At 36.1% G+C, this 20,696-nt stretch overlaps 1 protein-coding gene across 1 annotated transcript in view; it reads left to right on the top strand.

Annotated features, from left to right (window-relative positions):
* EPSTI1 (epithelial stromal interaction 1) overlaps positions 1–20,696 on the top strand; it is a 257,977-nt gene that overhangs the window by 169,458 nt on the left and 67,823 nt on the right. Inside the window, exon 7 of the mRNA XM_053707975.1 lies at positions 14,122–14,209. Within this exon, the coding sequence (XP_053563950.1) occupies positions 14,122–14,209 (88 nt within the window). The remainder of the gene's footprint in view (positions 1–14,121; positions 14,210–20,696) is intronic.

The following is a 20,696-nucleotide window of genomic DNA, read 5'->3' as shown; positions in this document are numbered from 1 at the left end:
TTCCATGGACATATCCTGTCCTCACAAGGCTTAAAAGCTGACCCAGATAAGATTAGAGCCATTGTAGACATGCCACACCCTGGTGACGCCAAAGCGGTACATCGTTTTATTGGCTTTGTCAGATACCTAGCAAAATTCATGCCGCACTTGTCTGAGGTGTGTCAGCCATTGAGAAGACTTCTGGACAAAGATGCAGTTTGGCACTGGCTTCCCAAGCATGACCAGGCAGTGGAGGAGATAAAACGCTTGGTCCACCGCTGCCCCAGTGTTGAAATATTATGATGTCACAAAACCTGTCGCAATACAAAGTGACTCAAGCAAAAATGGCCCTAGGATGTTGTCTATTGCAAGAAGGTCAGCCAGTTGCATATGCGTCCAGAGCTCTTTCGTCAGCCGAGCAGAGTTATGCTCAAATTGAAAAGGAATGTTTAAGCATTGTGTTTGCTTGCCAGCATTTTCATCATTATCTTTATGGCCGGGATACAATCAGAGCTGAAACTGATCACAAACCGCTAATAGCCATATTCAAAAAGCCCCTTTTATGTGCTCCCAAGCGTTTGCAGAGCATGATGCTTACATTGCAGCATTACAACCTCAATGTTGTCTACAAGCCAGGATGTGAAATGTATATCAGTGATACCCTGAGCAGAGCTACAACGGATCATGTGGCACCCGGAGGTGAGCATGAGCATCATACAGTTTGTTTGCTGCAACAGGAACAAACTTTCTTTGCTGAAGTCAATCAAGCGGACTATCTAAATGTCACAGATCAGTGGCTACATCAGCTCATACAGCACACAGACAGAGATGCAACTTTACAAGCACTGAAGTCTATTGTTCTGATTGGGTGGCCAGATGAAAAGGATGCAGCACCTGCAATTGTGAAAGAATATTGGTCCTTCAGAGATGAGATCAGCATACAAAATGGTATCTTATGCAAAGGTCCAAGAGTCATAATACCAAAGTTACTTAGAGCAGAGATGTTATTACGCATACACTCAAGTCACATTGGGGGTGAGGCATGCTACAGACAAGCTTGTGATACTCTTTACTGGCCCAACATGCAAGGTGAAATCAAAGACTTTGTCAGCAATTGTCCCACTTGCAATGAATATGCACATTTGCAACAAAAAGAAACCATGATGTCACATGAGATACCTACACGTCCTTGGCAGATCGTCAGTATAGACTTATTCAACTACGCAGGAAAAGAATATCTGATATTAGTTGATCATTACTCAGACTTCTGGGAAATTGAACTTCTTCCTGACTTATCCACTGAAACTACAGTTAAGAGGTGCATGGCTCAGTTTGCACGTCATGGACAACCAGATAAAGTGATCTCTGATAACGGCCCTCAGTTTGCAATCTTACAAATCAGGAAATTTGCCACTGAATGGGAGTTTGAGCATGTGACTTCTTCACCACGTCATCCACAGGCTAACGGCAAAGCTGAATCTGCTGTGAAGATTGTTAAAAATTTATGCAAGAAAGTGATGGTAAAGACCCGTGGAAGGCCATCTTACATTGGAGAAACACTCCAACCGAGGGCATGGATAGTAGTCCGGCACAGAGACTGATGTCAAGGAGATTAAAGACCTCCTTACCAGTTGCCAACAAGCTACTTGAACCCTCTGTGATACATGGTATACCAGAAAAGTTACGACTTAAGAGGCAAGTGAAACCCCTGCCTGGAGATCGAACAAGTCGCTGGAGAATGGGTACCTGTCTGCAAAAAGTTGCACCATGCTCCTATCTTGTGGACATTGAAGGAACCCTCTATCGCCGCAATCGTGTGGATCTGCGAGTGGCTGAGCAGCCTGATTCTCAATATCCAGTTGACAGACCAGACTCATCTGATATTATAAGGGCACACTCACCCATTGGCAGTAAGGAATGTACAGAGGTGATGCCACAGACTAATATTAATGACAGTCCTGAGCAAGCAGGTATACCTCATGGCAGTCAAGCACAGAGCATGCCAGCAAGTATTGAGAAGAGCCCATTAACCTCAGAGAGGGCTAAGAAACTCTTTGTACAAGGAGGGCCAGTCTGCAGCCGTAGTGGCAGACATTCACAATGCCCAAGAGACTTAACCTGTAGAATGTGTTATTACAAGGACTCATCCAAATTTCACAATGTTGATTTATTAACACTAAAAGAGGGAGATGTTATGGGTGTTATGTTTAGCTTATATGCAACTCTATGATTTATTTCTATTGCACTTATTTCCTGTTTGGCATTTTCCTGTTCCTGTTAGTTCTCACCAGAATTTTTGTTGTTTAAAAGATAGATAATCTATTTATTACCCACCCATTCCCCAGTATTGCATAACCAACACAGTTATAATAATACACATTTTACCTCTATAATTACCTTGTATCTATGCCTCTGCAAACTGCCCCCTTATTTCAGTTCTTTTGACTGACTTGCCTTTTAGCCAATCGGTGTTGAATCCTAGGTAACTTTGTGTGCGTGAACTCAATCTATATGACACAAGGTCTAAGAAATTAGCATATGATCCTCCTAGGTTTAGCTTTGAACTAAGAATACTAATAGAACAAAGCAAAATTGGTGATAAAAGTAAATTGGAATGTTGTTTAAAATTACATGCCCTATTTGAATCATGAAAGTTTATTTTGGACTTGACTGTCCCTTTAAACGTCCTCAGGTTATCTTATACAGCTTTATACTATTTTGATTATTCCACCTGTAAACTCTCCTAATATGATGCCTCCTTTGCTGATGACACTCTTTTTTAATGCCTTGCTGCTCAGTCATGCTTCTTAAAGGGACATAATACTCATATGCTAAATCACTTGAAACTGATGCAGTATACCTGTAAAAAGCTGACAGGAAAATATCACCTAAGCATCACTATGTAAAAAAGGAAGATATTTTACCTCACAATCTCCTCAGCTCAGCAGAGTAAGTTCTGTGTAAAAAGTTATACTCAGCTGATCCCAGCTGCAGGTAAAAATAAAAAAAAATGAAGAAATGAACAGCAGCCAATCAGCATCAGCAGTGCTGAGGTCATGAACTCTTACTGTGATCTCATGAGATTTGACTTAACTCTCATGAGATTTCATTGTAAGCTTCCTTTACCTGATTGGTGAAATAATATGAGAGTTCACAAGGCTCATCCTTTCAGCTGTCCCCCAGGACAGGCACACTAAAATGCTGCTTAGAAATCCTTTACAATGGGAGGTGGCTACTGAGGAACTTTTGAGGTAAAATATCTTTCTTTTTTACATAGAGTTGTTCAGGAGATATTTTCTAGTCAGCTTTTTACAGCTGTGCTGCATCACTTTCAAGTGTTTAAACATTTGGGTATTATGGCCCTTTAACTATTCTCATTATGCTTCTAAGCTTTGGAGCAACACATTTAGGCCTAGATTACAAGTGGATCAATATTGAAAGCTATGTTTTGTGCATAACATATAACAGTGCTAAAAAAGTTATTGTGAATTAAAACCTAAAGTAAAGTGTTAGGTCTAGACTCAAAGTTTAACAAAACTCATGTAAAACATATACAAAGAAAATATTAAACACACACACACACACACACACATATATATATATATATATATATATATATATATATATATATAAATATATATATATATATATATATATATATATATTCAATATAAAATATGTTTACTATTTAAATAAATCTTTAAAAAGGGATTAAAAGGGATATGCTATATCTTAAGGTGTTTGACTGGGAAGGGCTCAGAAGTGTAAATTTATTTGTATATATTTGTATGTGTGTATGTATATATGTGTATATATGAGTTTGCATGTGTTTAATTGTGTACATATGTATGCACACATATACATACATATAAACACATGCATACAAACACATATACACACACACACACACACATATATATGTATATATAAAACTCAAATACTTTTGTTCTTCACTTTTTAAATAGTTATATGTATACATTTAGATATACAGCTATAGATATATATTTTAAATGCATACAGTATATACATAAATATCTATATATGTGTGTGTGTGTGTGTGTGTGTGTTTGTGTGTAAAAATAACATTTCCTTCTCAGTTTTGAAGAACAAAGGCGGTTATCTTAGAGCACCTTCAGGTTAGCGTGCACTAAAAGCCAAAAGAGGCCTTTGTAGCACGCCCTATAGAAGTTTATAGGGAAAGGGAATTAATGACATATTACTTTCCATTTGTAGAGCAAGAATAGGAGCGGTATTGATTTCATTTGAGAGGTATGATCTTGCCCTTATTGTGATATTCTATAGCTTTTTGTTTGGTCTAACTTCCTACTACGTTATCCCTCTGCATTTGTAAATGTCAACGTCATCCTGGGGCATATTTATCAAGCTCCGTATGGAGCTTGAGGCCCCTTGTTTCCAACGAGCCTCCCGGCTCGCCAGAAACAGAAGTTATCAAGAAATTATGAAGCAGCAGTCTAAAGACCGCTGCTCCATAACGTGTCCGCCTGCTCTGAGGCCGCGAACAGAAATCAACCCAATCAAATTCAATCGGGTTGATTGACACCCCCTGCTAGTTGCCGATTCGCCGCAAATCTGCAGTGGACGGCACTGCACCAGCAGTTCACAAGAACTGCTGGTGCAATGATAAATGCCGACAGCGTATGCTGTTGGCATTTATCGATGGGCAGAGATGTGCAGTGGACATGATACGCTACTTCGTATTGTGTCCGCTCACACATTGTTAAATATGCCCCCCTGTCTCAGACTGAGTGAACCAATGAAAGAAAATACTAAATATAAAGTCTTTATCTGCTTTCTTCACCAAGCTCCACTCCTATACCCAATTGTTTTAAAAATGCTTTTTTTGTCTCATTTTCATCCCACACTAAACAGTTTTTTGGCGGGAGATCAAATATTATAGAATCTCTGATCTGTAAATGGAAGACCATCCAAATTAATCCCACCTTTTTCCCTTTCCTTCTCCCTCATGACCTGTTTAGTTTTTGATAAATTACCCACCTATAACAAATCTCTTGTATGGATAAAAAAAAAAAAAAAGTAAATTTTTAAAGCAACCAATAATAATAATGGCCGGATAAGAGAGTGTTGGGCTCATGCTGCTTTAAGACTCCTAATAGTTCAGCATACAGAGTGCTCCCTTTACAAAATAAACATCAGTACTTGTATTTGCCTTACAGTGGCTTTCTCTGAAAACCCAACAACTGTCTGTAAAGTCAGCCATTCACAAAGCAATCAGTAGTCTCAGGGATGCATTAAGGACCTTGCTGTTCCGGTTTGGCTCCACCTCCAACTTCCAAAAACATTTACACTCATGAAACCATTATCTTTATCTTACATTTTAGCCTGGATTGTTTGGTATGTGCTAGGTAAGGTTTCACCAGTCATACCACCCAGCACACAGAATACCTGAAGTCAGTTGACAACATTTTTTTCCTGTCTTATTCTATTCCTATTATTTCCTGTATCCTAAGCAGAATACAATTTTTTGTTTGTGGACATATATTCAATAGAATGCCTCAGGTAATGTGACTATATTGGCTGTACTTTCAAAAAGCCCCAGAGTACGGAAAAGCTAAAAAGTACACTTCTCTGTTTGCAAAGCAAGCGTATTTAAAATCAAATCATGCAAACATGAAAAAAACGTATATATATATATATATTAAATAACACAATTCAAGACATAAATGGCTGTCTCAGTGGGACACAGCTCAGAATCCAGTATTGTCTCATTGGGGCAGTTGGGAGGTTGCTGCTGTGTATTTCAAATTTGACTTATATGTCGCTGTAACTTCAAGATTCATTATAAAAATGTATCTTGCAGATGCTTGACATGCTCAATAGCTATTTATTTTAAAAAACTGTTGCATGTGAAATATAGGAATTTATAATAACTGTAAAGTTTTAGAGCGAAACTTCACACTGAGACTGTCAGTAACTTTGCATGTAATAGGCCTCATGGTTAATAAATTTTGGATTAATGTTTCCTTAAATAGTGTTGCAATAATTGCATGCATAGCAACAGCCTTTTTTATACCCAATTTAAGCATTATGTTGAGATTACAAGTGCACTAATGTAAAGTGTCAGATTCTGATTAGACAGGGAAGGTGCTTGATATGTGATCTTAATGGTTTAGTACTATAGCCTGCAAAATATCATTTATTGTAAATGACTTGTCAACACCCATCCAAACAGTGACTGGCTATACAAAAAAATAACTTGCATCATAAAATATTTCCTAAACTTTTCAAAGTGTTTGACTGTTTTATTATTCCAGCATTTTCAGAAAACTATTCCCTCCTGATTATTTGAAGGCAGGTCAATTATTTAGCTAACAGGCAGAAAACTAGGGTTTTATAGGCATTTGAAGAGGCTCTCTAGAGCGTAATAATGAAAGCAATTTATTGAATGCCTATGAGGTTGCTTTCCAAGCTGTGCACATTAATCTGGAGGTGCTTTCTGGTATAAAACGAGCAAGCAGATTGCAAATATTAAATAGAATGAAAAGTTAGATTCTCAGTAAACAAAGGGTGTGTGTGTGTATATATGTGTGTGTGTGTATATATATTTGTGTATATGTGTGTGTAGGTGTCTGTGTGCTTATGTATGTGTGTGTATATATATTTGTGTATATGTGTGTGTAGGTGTCTGTGTGCTTATGTATGTATGTGTATATATATTTGTGTATATGTGTGTGTAGGTGTCTGTGTGCTTATGTATGTGTGTGTATATATATTTGTGTATATGTGTATGTGTGTGCTTATGTATGTATGTGTGTGTGTGTATATATATATTTGTGTATATGTGTGTGTAGGTGTCTGTGTGCTTATGTATGTGTGTGTATATATATTTGTGTATATGTGTGTTTAGGTGTCTGTGTGCTTATGTATGTGTGTATATATATATTTGTGTATATGTGTGTGTAGGTGTCTGTGTGCTTATGTATGTGTGTGCATATATATTTGTGTATATGTGTGTGTAGGTGTCTGTGTGCTTATGTATGTGTGTATATATATATTTGTGTATATGTGTGTGTAGGTGTCTGTGTGCTTATGTATGTGTGTGTATATATTTGTGTATATGTGTGTGTAGGTGTCTGTGTGCTTATGTATGTGTGTGTATATATATTTGTGTATATGTGTGTGTAGGTGTCTGTGTGCTTATGTATGTGTGTATATATATATTTGTGTATATGTGTGTGTAGGTGTCTGTGTGCTTATGTATGTGTGTGTATATATTTGTGTATATGTGTGTGTAGGTGTCTGTGTGCTTATGTATGTGTGTGTATATATATTTGTGTATATGTGTGTGTAGGTGTCTGTGTGCTTATGTATGTGTGTGTATATATATTTGTGTATATGTGTGTGTAGGTGTCTGTGTGCTTATGTATGTGTGTGTATATATATTTGTGTATATGTGTGTGTAGGTGTCTGTGTGCTTATGTATGTGTGTATATATATATTTGTGTATATGTGTGTGTAGGTGTCTGTGTGCTTATGTATGTGTGTGTATATATTTGTGTATATGTGTGTGTAGGTGTCTGTGTGCTTATGTATGTGTGTGTATATATATTTGTGTATATGTGTGTGTAGGTGTCTGTGTGCTTATGTATGTGTGTATATATATATTTGTGTATATGTGTGTGTAGGTATCTGTGTGCTTATGTATGTGTGTGTATATATTTGTGTATATGTGTGTGTAGGTGTCTGTGTGCTTATGTATGTGTGTGTATATATATTTGTGTATATGTGTGTGTAGGTGTCTGTGTGCTTATGTATGTGTGTGTATATATATTTGTGTATATGTGTGTGTAGGTGTCTGTGTGCTTATGTATGTGTGTGTATATATATTTGTGTATATGTGTATGTGTGTGCTTATGTATGTATGTGTGTGTGTGTGTGTGTATATGTGTATGTGTAGATGTGTGTGTGCTTATGTATATGTGTGTGTGTGTGTGTGTGTAGGTGTATATGTGTGTAGGTGTATATGTGTATGTATGTATACATGTGTGTGTATATGTGTGTGTGTGGTTTGTGGGTCACAGTTAAAGGTTAAAAGTTACTGTCCAGAAGGAAAAAGTTACTAGTCCACTCAATGTTAAAGATAGGACTTTTTTTTCTCGTCTGCTGCAATTCCTGTCTTGGACTAATGTATAAGTTTCTGAAGTTGTTATATACAAATAAAAAAATCCTGAAATACAAACATGCTGATCAATTAACAGAAATGTTTCATTACTTTAGCCTAAGGGGTAGATTTACCAAGCAGCAGATGCTGCTATCTACCCCCCGTACTTTTCTGGCTCGCCGGAAATGTAAGTTAAGAAGCTGTTCCTTAACTCATTCGCCACCTCTGAGACGATCGGGTTGAGTGACACTCCCGATTGTCCGCGAATGTGCAGGGGGCGGCATTGCACAAGCATTTCACTAGAAATGCTTGTGCAATGATAAATGCCAACAGCGTATGCTGCCGGCATTTATCGATGTGCGGCTACAGCGGATCATGTCCGTCCGCACATTGATAATTCTACCCCTATGACTTAGATCACAATAGTGCAGTGACGTGACACAAATGCCTTGTATCAACTATATACAAAGTTTCTGTACAACTCACAATAGGTTGAAATAAGCAGCAAGTCTTTACAAAAAATGGTAATGAAGTATAAAGAGTACTGCTGTTTTACTGAACCCATGTGTGAGCTAGGAAACCTGGAGTAAAAATATTTATATAAGTCAGCATGTGTGATTCATGCAACTCATAAATGTTCAAGGATCCTTATGAAAAGCTGCTTAAACAATACTATAGATGAATGTTATAAAATGTGTTTAAGGAAAATCAGAAGAGTTCATTTATTTATTTTGTGACTTTTTCCTAAGAGAAAGGAGAAATTATTTCAACCTTCACTCCAATTATCTCCTTCCATGTGTTCCTGCTATAGAAACCATTTTAATATATGTTCTTAGGATACAAAGCTGGGTTGCACTTGCATCTTGCATTAATGCACTTAGAGGTCAGAATCTGTGTTGATGACTTGTAACCCAGTCCTAAGTCTACCCATCAGCATTGTCCTTACTAGATTCAAGTATTCACAGTATTCACTGAAAGGTATTACTGCTAAATTATTCCTTCAGGCAATAAGCAGTTTGTAAATATTTACATGTAACAAGTTTGTTTATTCTCCTAAACCATAAAATAGTGTTCTGCACTATATGTCATTATAATAAAATAGCTGCTAAAGTATCTGGTTAATCAGTTTTGTTTACTTGTAATGACTTAGAGCTCGCTTCCATTGAGCCGTAATTCCATTTGCGTGCGCTCGCAAACCGATAAATATGCTGTCGGAAGCAATTTCGTTTATCGACTGTTTCCAATGGCGCGTTATACCTCAATATCAGCAGCCGGACTATGGCTGCCGAAAAAATCTTTGCGTCCCATAGAGAGTAATAGAAGCCTTTAATCGATAAATTATACCAGGTTTCCATGAAAGTGCAAACCGTTTAATACACTGTCGGAGGCTGTCGATACATTGAGAAATATTACACCCAGCTCAGCTGGTGTAAAAGAGGAAAATTGTGCTTTTTGAGACCTATTCTCTATTGAAATGATAAAACTTACAAATAATGCAAGTGTTTTAATGTAGAAATAAATTGTTATAAGTAATATGTATTGTTGTCTCATGTATAGGAATAGTTGAACTTACATTCTAATAGAAATATCAGTATATATTTAAATATAATAATATATGCAAGAACGTATCTACAGAATTCAAACTGGACCTATGCCTAGGGCAGCAATACATATTACTTATATTTATGAAGTGGTAAATATAAATATAATAAAAAATAGTATTTGATTATTAAAAATATGGATAAGTGTATCTTTATTTTTCTTGAGAGGTAATCACAGGTAAGGAGCACGGACATTAAACGTAAATTCTATAGCGTAAGGTCAGGTTACCTTAGCAACTAATTGATTTTCAAGAAATCCGACGTCAGATGGAAGCGTTAACACAACATTAACTTACAGCTACACGAAAAGAGCGACTGCACGCAATGCGCAAAATATTTCAATGGAAACCTGGTACTAAAATGGAGCCGTAAATTACTTTTAGCTGTCGGCCGCTTGGTAGCTTACGGCTCCATTTTTAACGACTCAATGGAAGCGAGCTCTTAGTCACTAGCATGCTCATTACCTGCACTTAAATCATCATAACTCACTAGCAAATAGTGACCTATCAATTAAGAACAAACATGTACTAAATAATAATAATATACATTTAATACCTCCTGCATAACTACTGGAAAATAGTCACCAAATAAAACCTGTATTTTGTGTTTATCTATATCATATTTTGGTACTTCAGCAACCTGCATACATCTAATCTTTTCATTCATATTTATCTTTCCTCTTTTTTTTTTCCATTCTTATTCCTTGTGTACACAGTTATGCTGTTGTCTTGTGTTTTTATTGGCTAACATCTTTATTTGTAATACAACAGATTTATCAGTGCTATATAGGGGTACAATCAGGGTGGATACAAATGATTTGTTTAAAAAAAAAAAAAAGATTTTTTAATTTAAATTAGTTTTAATTAAATAAATGTGTTTTTTTTTATTCAGAGAGAGCATACAATTTTCAGATTTACTCAAATGTTCTTCATTCTTTTTGTATCCTTTGTTGAAGGAGAGCAATGCTCTACTGGGAGCTAGGTGAACACATTGGGTGAGCCAATGACAAGTAGCTATCTCATAGTAGTGCATTGCTTCTGAGCCTACTTATGTATGCTTTTTCAACAATGGATACCATGAGAACAGAGCAAATGAGATAACAGAAGTACATAGGAAAGTGTTTGAACATTGCATGTTCTATTTGAATCATGAATCAAATGTAATTTTTAATTTTACTGTCCCTTTAATGTCATTGCTCTCCCTGCAAATCTATGTACACAGAATCAACTCTTACTAAGTTTCAAGAAGCTCAGTGAAGAGAAGATTGTTTGGGGTGGAATAGATCTGCACAAGGACCTAAGTGTGAGGAGGGAAGGGCAAGCATAAAAAATGAACTATAATGTTATTGTTTTAATTTAAAAAGCTATTTAAATTGTTATTATTAAGGTAATCATTATTTTTCTCGTTCCAACAAAGTAACCTATTAAACTGGAGATAGTTCACCTCTCAATAATTTTATTTATTTCAATGATCTATCTATGCATTTTAAAAGGTATATAAGTAAATTAGTATTTTCTGGAAAAATAATCTGAATTAATATTATTACTATTATTATTCTAAAAATGAAACCTTTATGTAGAATACCATGATTTAAATTGAGTTCTACTGCTAGTGATTTAAAAAACATGATTTAAATCAAATCCACCTTGGGTACAATAAATAAATACAAAACAGGGAAGGCTTCCTGGAACATACAGAGTACAATATTATGAGAAACAGTTATTATTTTTAGCAAATATTCTGTTATATAATATATTTATAAAACATGAATGAGAATTTTTTAATCAAGAGCTGTCTATTCACTAAAAGGTGACTTACACGTGATACCTTACAGGCAAGACATTGATTTTCATGTGTATTGCTGATCATGGCATTATTCTAGCTAAAGTGAAATGCAGATATTCATCAAATATGTAATGTAAAACAGTAAAATCAGTCATATACAGGCCAGCAAAGAATGCTTTGGTGTCCATCTTTCCCACAACATAACGATCTTGTTTATAAGATAATTTCTTCTGCAATTCTATATATAAATTATTTCTATATTTATCAGTGAAAGGACAAGTTGGACTAGTAACGTAAAAAATATTTTTTTTGCATGCACTCACATATTTATAAAATGTGTGCTTAAAGGGACATTTCAGCCTTAAGTTAAAATCTACATGGATAATTTTTGTAATATAAATGTATTAGCAACAATGCTTCTAATAAAAGCTTTAGCTGTTTTAAAAGTGTATTTAAGTATGCACCGTGCACCAGCATTTTAAACACAGCACTTGCTCTGAGAGCCTAAGATGCTTGAATCATCTCGTAATTACTCAATTTGTTAATTGCTGACATAATACAAGCCCCACTGACTCTCTGAGCAGCTGCAGTATTTAAAATACTGGTGCTCTGAGAATATCTAGTTATGATTCAAATGTACTTGCAGAGAAAAATACTAGCACTAAAATAGTCATAACTTTTACTAAAAGCATTTTTGCCAATACATGCATATTGCAAATGTGTTTATATTGAAATATGTAATTCATTTATGTGCATTTAAATTTTGACCAGAATGTCTCTTTAAGTTGTGAATTTATGTCCATGTAATCCTTCAAACAATATCATGATATTATGTGGGTGCAAGTTTAAATATAGTGGTGGAAGTCAAAATGTCTTAAGATTGCTGACAGCTTGATTTTTAATGATATGAACTAATAAAAAAAAAGAAAAACTGAGGACTAGATTAGTGGCACACTATTGAGCGCTCCCGGGCAAACATAATCTTCGCTAGAAGTAATCCTTTTTTGCGCACATCAAATGGCACACGTTTTACAACGCAAAGTAACCAAAGGACTTCGGATATCGCAACCCCAATAAATTATTCTCCCCATATACTTCAATTGACAGTTATCGCTCGTGTGCTAACCCGACAGGAGTTATTAATATTTCACATTCCAATGTTATATGCTATATATATAATATTTAATAATAATAAAAAAATAATATGTGCAGAACAGAGGAATGTAAAATATGCGTAATGCGATTCGTGTTTCACGCTTTAAGTCTAACGTAGTGTTGGGCTATTGAAATATTAAATATAAAATATTTAAAAATATTTATAATTATTACCAATTATAATAGATACTGTAAAATATATATATATATATATATATATATATTCTATGGATTATTTAGTTTTTACAGTACCTATAATTAATTTTCAATATAAATTATTATTTTTTAATATTTAATATTTCAAGAACACACTTTAAGATTACGAATTCTTCATGTGCACTGACCCAACACCGTGTTAGACCTAAAGCGCAAAATCCGTAGCAAGTTACGCATATTTTAAATTCCCATGTTCTTTAAATAGAAAAAAAATATGTTTTATTATATATATATATATATATATATATATATATATATATATATATATATATATATATATATATATATATATATATATATATATATATATATACAGTGGATATAAAAAGTCTACACACCCCTGTTAAAATGTCAGGTTTCTGTGATGTAAAAAAATGAGACAAGGATAAATAATTTCAGAACTTTTTTCACCTTTAATGTGATCTATAAACTGTACAACTTGATTGAAAAATAAACTGAAACTTCTAGGTGGAGGGAAGTAAAAATAAAAAAATAAAATTATATGGTTGCATAACTGGGGATGTAGCAGTTTTCTTCATTTAGTTGAAGCCCCCTTGTGTGCTTGTGGTAGCAGACTGATAACTTGGGGTGTATCAGCTAACCCGGACAACAGGTTACACTCAGGAACCTCAGATGTAGTACCCAGATGGAGAACCAAGATCCAGTCCGCCCCAAAGAACGGTAGATAAGGAAGTAGGGTGCTAACACTTGGCTTTGTGTAAAATAAGAGGTTTATTAAATCTCACATAAAAGCAAAAGCTACAAGTGATAAGAGGGCATAAGCTTGTAGCCCCCCTAATGCAACGTGTTTCTCGGCTGTAAAATTGCCGTTTCCTCAGATGCATCTTTGGGGTGGACTGGATCTTGGTATCTGGATACTACATCTGAGGTTCCTGAGTGTAACCTGTTGTCCGGGTTAGCTGATACACCCCAAGTTATCAGCCTGCTACCACAAGCACACAAGGGTGCTTCAACTAAATGTACCCATTTAACTGTTTATTCAGTGTGGGATATGTTACATCTCTGATCTACTCATGAGGCGCCCCTTTGTCTTTTGTATCCAAGATCTTGAATAGGAAAGTCAGTTATTCTGTCTAGGTTACCTGTGACCAAGTAGAGACTTCCTTAAATACTGGTTTACTTATAATCCTCTCGGATTAGCATTACCCATTACCCAAGATATGCACAGTATATGTCTTCCATAGCTAAATATTAAAGTGTTTCTTGTATTTTTTTAATATATAGAAGAAATAATGAATTCCTGAACCAGATGTCGCAACATAGAACCAGCTATTATACTCATGATTCTCCTGGAAACACATCTAGTGCGTGGGTAAGTTGTAACAAGTAAACAGTTTTAATCACTGTAATTTAAATCAGCAAATTATATACTGTAATTATATATATTTTTTATTTTTAATAGTTTCATGTCAGTTGATGGCTCCTTTATTGATTAATACCACAACATTATACATTTTCACCGACCAGAGAAACAACTGATATTTTCTTTTGTGAAATTAATATCCAGTTTTATTGCCCTAACAAAAAAGAAACTACAGAAATAAATAAAAAACAACAAATAAACACCTCATTGATCCACTTTTATGTTTTTACAAATAAATGCTCAAGCAGAAATAAGCAAAGCAGAGTTCTACAAAATAACTTCTCGTTGTATTTATTAGACACTTTACATGCAATTAACTAAAAGTTAGCACTTGTAGGGGAGATCATAAACCATGAAAATTGTTGGTGCAAACAGAGGTTGCCATAAAGCGTAGGCTAGTACTGGTGGAGGCCATCAATTTCTACTTTGTATTACTTCTTTCTTTCCTAAGACACGAAGGCCTAGATTTAGAGTTTGGCGTTAGCTGTGAAAACCAGCGTTAGAGGCTCCTAACGCTGGTTTTAGGCTACCGCCGGTATTTGGAGTCACTCAAAATAGGGTCTAACGCTCACTTTCCAGCCGCAACTTTTCTATACCGCAGATCCCCTTACGTAAATTGCGTATCCTATCTTTTCAATGGGATTTTTCTAACTCCGGTATTTAGAGTCGTTTCTGAAGTGAGCGTTAGACATCTAACGACAAAACTCCAGCCGCAGGAAAAAAGTCAGTAGTTAAGAGCTTTTTGGGCTAACGCCGGTTTATAAAGCTCTTAACTACTGTGCTCTAAAGTACACTAACACCCATAAACTACCTATGTACCCCTAAACCGAGGTCCCCCCACATCGCCGACACTCGAAATAAATTTTTTAACCCCTAATCTGCCGACCACCACCTACGTTATCCTTATGTACCCCTAATCTGCTGCCCCTAACACCGCCGACCCCTGTATTATATTTATTAACCCCTAATCTGCCCCCCTCAATGTCGCCTCCACCTGCCTACACTTATTAACCCCTAATCTGCCGACTGCAAAGCGCCGCCACCTACGTTATCCTTATGTACCCCTAATCTGCTGCCCCTAACACCGCCGACCCCTATATTATATTTATTAACCCCTAATCTGCCCCCCACAACGCCGCCTCCACCTGCCTACACTTATTAACCCCTAATCTGCCGACCGGACCTGAGCGCTACTATAATAAAGTTATTAACCCCTAATCCGCCTCACTAACCCTATAATAAATAGTATTAACCCCTAATCTGCCCTCCCTAACATCGCCGACACCTAACTTCAATTATTAACCCCTAATCTGCCGACCGAATCTCGCCGCTATTCTAATAAATGTATTAACCCCTAAAGCTAAGTCTAACCCTAATACTAACACCCCCCTAAGTTAAATATAATTTAAATCTAACGAAATTAATTAACTCTTATTAAATAAATTATTCCAATTTAAAGCTAAATACTTACCTGTAAAATAAATCCTAATATAGCTACAATATAAATTATAATTATATTATAGCTATTTTAGGATTTATATTTATTTTACAGGTAACTTTGTATTTATTTTAACCAGGTACAATAGCTATTAAATAGTTAAGAACTATTTAATAGCTAAAATAGTTAAAATAATTACAAATTTACCTGTAAAAGAAATCCTAACCTAAGTTACAAATAAACCTAAGACTATCAATAAATTAATTAAATAAACTACCTACAATTACCTACAATTAACCTAACACTAGACTATCAATAAATTAATTAAATAAACTACCTACAATTACCTACAATTAACCTAACACTACACTATCAATAAATTAATTAAATACAATTCCTACAAATAAATACAATTAAATAAACTAGCTAAAGTACAAAAAATAAAAAAATATTTACAAACATAAGAAAAATATTACAACAATTTTAAACTAATTACACCTACTCTAAGCCCCCTAATAAAATGACAAAGCCCCCCAAAATAAAAAAATGCCCTACCCTATTCTAAATTACTAAAGTTAAAAGCTCTTTTACCTTACCAGCCCTGAACAGGGCCCTTTGCGGGGCATGCCCCAAGAAATTCAGCTCTTTTGCCTGTAAAAAAAAACATACAATACCCCCCCCAACATTACAACCCACCACCCACATACCCCTAATCTAACCCAAACCCCCCTTAAATAAACCTAACACTAAGCCCCTGAAGATCATCCTACCTTGTCTTCACCATACCAGGTTCACCGATCGGTCCAGAAGAGCTCCTCCGATGTCCTGATCCAAGCCCAAGCGGGGGGCTGAAGAGGTCCATGATCCGGCTGAAGTCTTCATCCAAGCGGCCAGAAGAGGTCTTCCATCCGATTGAAGTCTTCATCCAAGCGGCATCCATCCGGAGCGAAGCGGCAGCATCCTGAAGACCTCCACCGCGGAACATCCATCCTGGCCGACGACTGAACGACGAATGACGGTTCCTTTAAATGACGTCATCCAAGATGGCGTCCCTCGAATTCCGATTGGCTGATAGGATTCTATCAGCCAATCGGAATTAAGGTAGGAATATTCTGATTGGCTGATGGAATCAGCCAATCAGAATCAAGTTCAATCCGATTGGCTGATCCGATCAGCCAATCAGATTGAGCTTGCATTCTATTGGCTGTTCCGATCATTCTTATGTTTGTAAATATTTTTTTATTTTTTGTAACTTAGTTCTTTTTTATTTTTTGTACTTTAGCTAGTTTATTTAATTGTATTTATTTGTAGCAATTGTATTTAATTAATTTATTGATAGTGTAGTGTTAGGTTAATTGTAGGTAATTGTAGGTAGTTTATTTAATTAATTTATTGATAGTCTAGTGTTAGGTTTATTTGTAACTTAGGTTAGGATTTCTTTTACAGGTAAATTTGTAATTATTTTAACTATTTTAGCTATTAAATAGTTCTTAACTATTTAATAGCTATTGTACCTGGTTAAAATAAATACAAAGTTACCTGTAAAATAAATATAAATCCTAAAATAGCTATAATATAATTAAAATTTATTTTGTAGCTATATTAGGATTTATTTTACAGGTAAGTATTTAGCTTTAAATTGGAATAATTTATTTAATAAGAGTTAATTAATTTTGTTAGATTTAAATTATATTTAACTTAGGGGGGTGTTAGTATTAGGGTTAGACTTAGCTTTAGGGGTTAATACATTTATTAGAATAGCGGCGAGATTCGGTCGGCAGATTAGGGGTTAATAATTGAAGTTAGGTGTCGGCGATGTTAGGGAGGGCAGATTAGGGGTTAATACTATTTATTATAGGGTTAGTGAGGCGGATTAGGGGTTAATAACTTTATTATAGTAGCGCTCAGGTCCGGTTGGCAGATTAGGGGTTAATAAGTGTAGGCAGGTGGAGGCGACGGCAGATTAGGGGTTAATAAATATAATATAGGGGTCGGCGGTGTTAGGGGCAGCAGATTAGGGGTACATAGGGATAATGTAAGTAGCGGCAGTTTACGGAGCGGCAGATTAGGGGTTAATAATAATATGCAGGGGTCAGCGATAGCGGGGGCGGCAGATTAGGGGTTAATAAGTGTAAGGTTAGGGGTGTTTAGACTCGGGGTACATGTTAGAGTGTTAAGTGCAGACGTAGGAAGGGTTACCGCATAGCAAACAATGGGGCTGCGTTAGGAGCTGAACGCAGCTTTTTTGCAGGTGTTAGGTTTTTTTTCAGCTCAAACAGCCCCATTGTTTCCTATGGGGGAATCGTGCACGAGCACGTTTTTGAGGCTGGCCGCGTCCGTAAGCAACTCTGGTATCGAGAGTTGAAGCTGCGTTAAAAATGCTCTACGCTCCTTTTTTGGAGCCTAACGCAGCCTTTATGTGGACTCTCGATACCAGAGTTATTTTTATGGTGCGGCCAGAAAAAAGCTGGCGTTAGTTTTTCGGGTCGTTACCGACAAAACTCCAAATCTAGGCCGAAGAGTCCACAACGTCATTCCAATTACTAGTCGGAATATCTCTCCTGGCCAGCAGGAGAAGGCAAAGAGCTCCAAAACAAAGCTGTTAAGTGTCACTACCCTACCCATAATCCCCAGTCATTCTCTTTGCCTCTGTCAATGGAGGAGGTGAAGTTTGGTGTCTGAAGAAATTAATTCCTTTTTCGGGTACTTTTCCCTGCAAGCAAGGATTTGGGTTTAGCTGAGCCCACGTCAATCTCTTCAGTAGAGTAGTGGTGGCTTTTAAGCAGTTAGGAAGTTGTGAGGTAGTCCTTGCTTTGTTTCCTAACACATTGCCGCCCATGGCACAGAAAGGCAGAGTTGGTCACTCTGTTCTTTCTTTTTCATGTCCTTTCACGCCTTGTGCGTTGTCTTCCTGCCGGACAGCCAGACTGCTTTTGTCTTCTAGGTCTTGGAGACTTGCACTTCAGAAAAATATTTCATATGCAGTAGATGGGGACATTTTTAAAATCCTTTATACAGGATTCTCTTAGGCAGTGGGCAGGCACATTATGTATGTTGAGACTAGGGGTTAATCTTCCCTTTATTGGGATATTTTTCCTCTTTGGGCTAATTTTGTTGAAATACTTTATTAGTATGGGTGTGGGGCTTATGTTTTATACAGGGATTTATGTATAAACTTAACATTTGGCAGTTGGTTTTCTTTGCTTGCTTAGCTAGAACAGGCTAACTGACAGACTGCTTGAGCGTAGTTTCCTCTCTCTGACGCTTATGTGACTTCTCTCTGCTGTCGGAGAGACTTCTGGCAGCCAAATTGTGTATAAGTGTTACGGTAAGGCACTTTTTTTTTTAAAATACTCTTTTATTGAGGTTTTGCATAAATTCCAATAAACATTGCAAGTCATAATATCAAATACAGATTTGGAGCATAGTATACAACTACATAAACTGAAAATAGATAGACATACAGCTTATGAAACAACATGTTTTAGAAACCTCTTTTAAAACATAAAGAATAGATTTTGGGTGGGTAATCTAGTAAAGTGTAACAGGTCTCAAAAGGTAACCACATGTAATTGATTTAAATAGGGTATGACAGCGGTTAAACACCACTCAAAATATAGTGATAGGACTGATGATGATATAAACAAATATCTAGGATGTTAAGATATAGACTTGGGATAAATGATGATAATGTGTTATCTATAGTGAAAGAAGGGTATTAGGGTAGCTAAACACAATCAAATAATAGAAACAGGATGGAGAATGTTCCTATATATGTCCGGGATTGAGAGTACAAATATGCTCCAGATAATTTTAGACAAGTAGTAATTTTCTAATTCAATTATTGAGTGGCATAAAACTCTAGGACCTCTGGAGGGTATTAATATAGGCTAATACTACAGAACTTTAAAGGAGACTCCAGTAACCACCTTTACAGAGCAAATTAATTCATATATTAGCAAGCATTGGCTCTAGATTAGGTTAGTGCAACATGATGGAGATAACATTAAGTATACATGTTTGCACAAGTAATCAGGAGCACCTACTATGAGCATTGAGAGCTATGCCCAATAGCATCGCTGCAGAGACATGTCAGTGTTTTAATTCGTCATAAGTGCAAGACTTAAATCTAACATAAGGCTCCTTCTAGAGGATTAGATAAATTCTGGAATCTCCACCATAATCAGTTTTTAGGCACCTAAATGTTGTATACTAAGCGCACTCCTGGTCCCTCTGTTATACATGTGCAACTAAATACAAAGAGCACTCAAACTAACCATTGGCAATCAATATTTACCCAACTTAGTACCTTTGCATTATGAACTAACCCAAGGTTGGCTAATTAGTGTGCTACTGAAGCCACATCAATATAGCCAAGAGCTTAGGCAAGAGAATAATACTATAAGCGATTCCATAGAATCCCCTAAACCTATGGGTAGTCACACAAGTCTCAAAGTGTACAGGGGTGCAAAGTAGCCACTCATTGATTCTTTTATGCTGTGTCTCTGTAGCTGAATTAAACAGAAAGTCCTGAGCTCTAAAATTAATTAAGCTGGTACACTAGAACGACCACTATTCTCTGCATCTATCCTTTACCAAGAATAGCGTCTATTTAGCAGGGATGTGGAAATAATGATGTTTTTACCTCATATGCCAGAAAACTATATGTGAAGTTACAAAGCTGCAATATAAGTTAAAATAACAGCACAGAAATTGTAAACATAGAACACTGTAATATGAACCAGAACATATAACTAAATATTAATGTCCCATGAGACTCGTTGGTAATCAGATTTCATGTAAATTTTACCACATCTAGCCTATGCCAGACTGGATCGGGATCAACATGCTGTGACATAAGTCCCACTCAATTTTGGCATTGCTATTGACATCAAGTGGTTCCCGGTGAAAATCTGCTGTTAGACTGTTTATGGGACCAGAGAACAAGATTTCCCCCAGTCTGCTTGTTAACTCTAGTGCTACGTACTTCTGGGATAG

The sequence above is a fragment of the Bombina bombina genome, chromosome 3 (assembly GCF_027579735.1).
Source record: "Bombina bombina isolate aBomBom1 chromosome 3, aBomBom1.pri, whole genome shotgun sequence".
NCBI lineage: Eukaryota > Metazoa > Chordata > Amphibia > Anura > Bombinatoridae > Bombina > Bombina bombina.
Note: the sequence above shows the minus strand (reverse complement) of the source record. Positions and strands in the feature narration are given on the sequence as shown.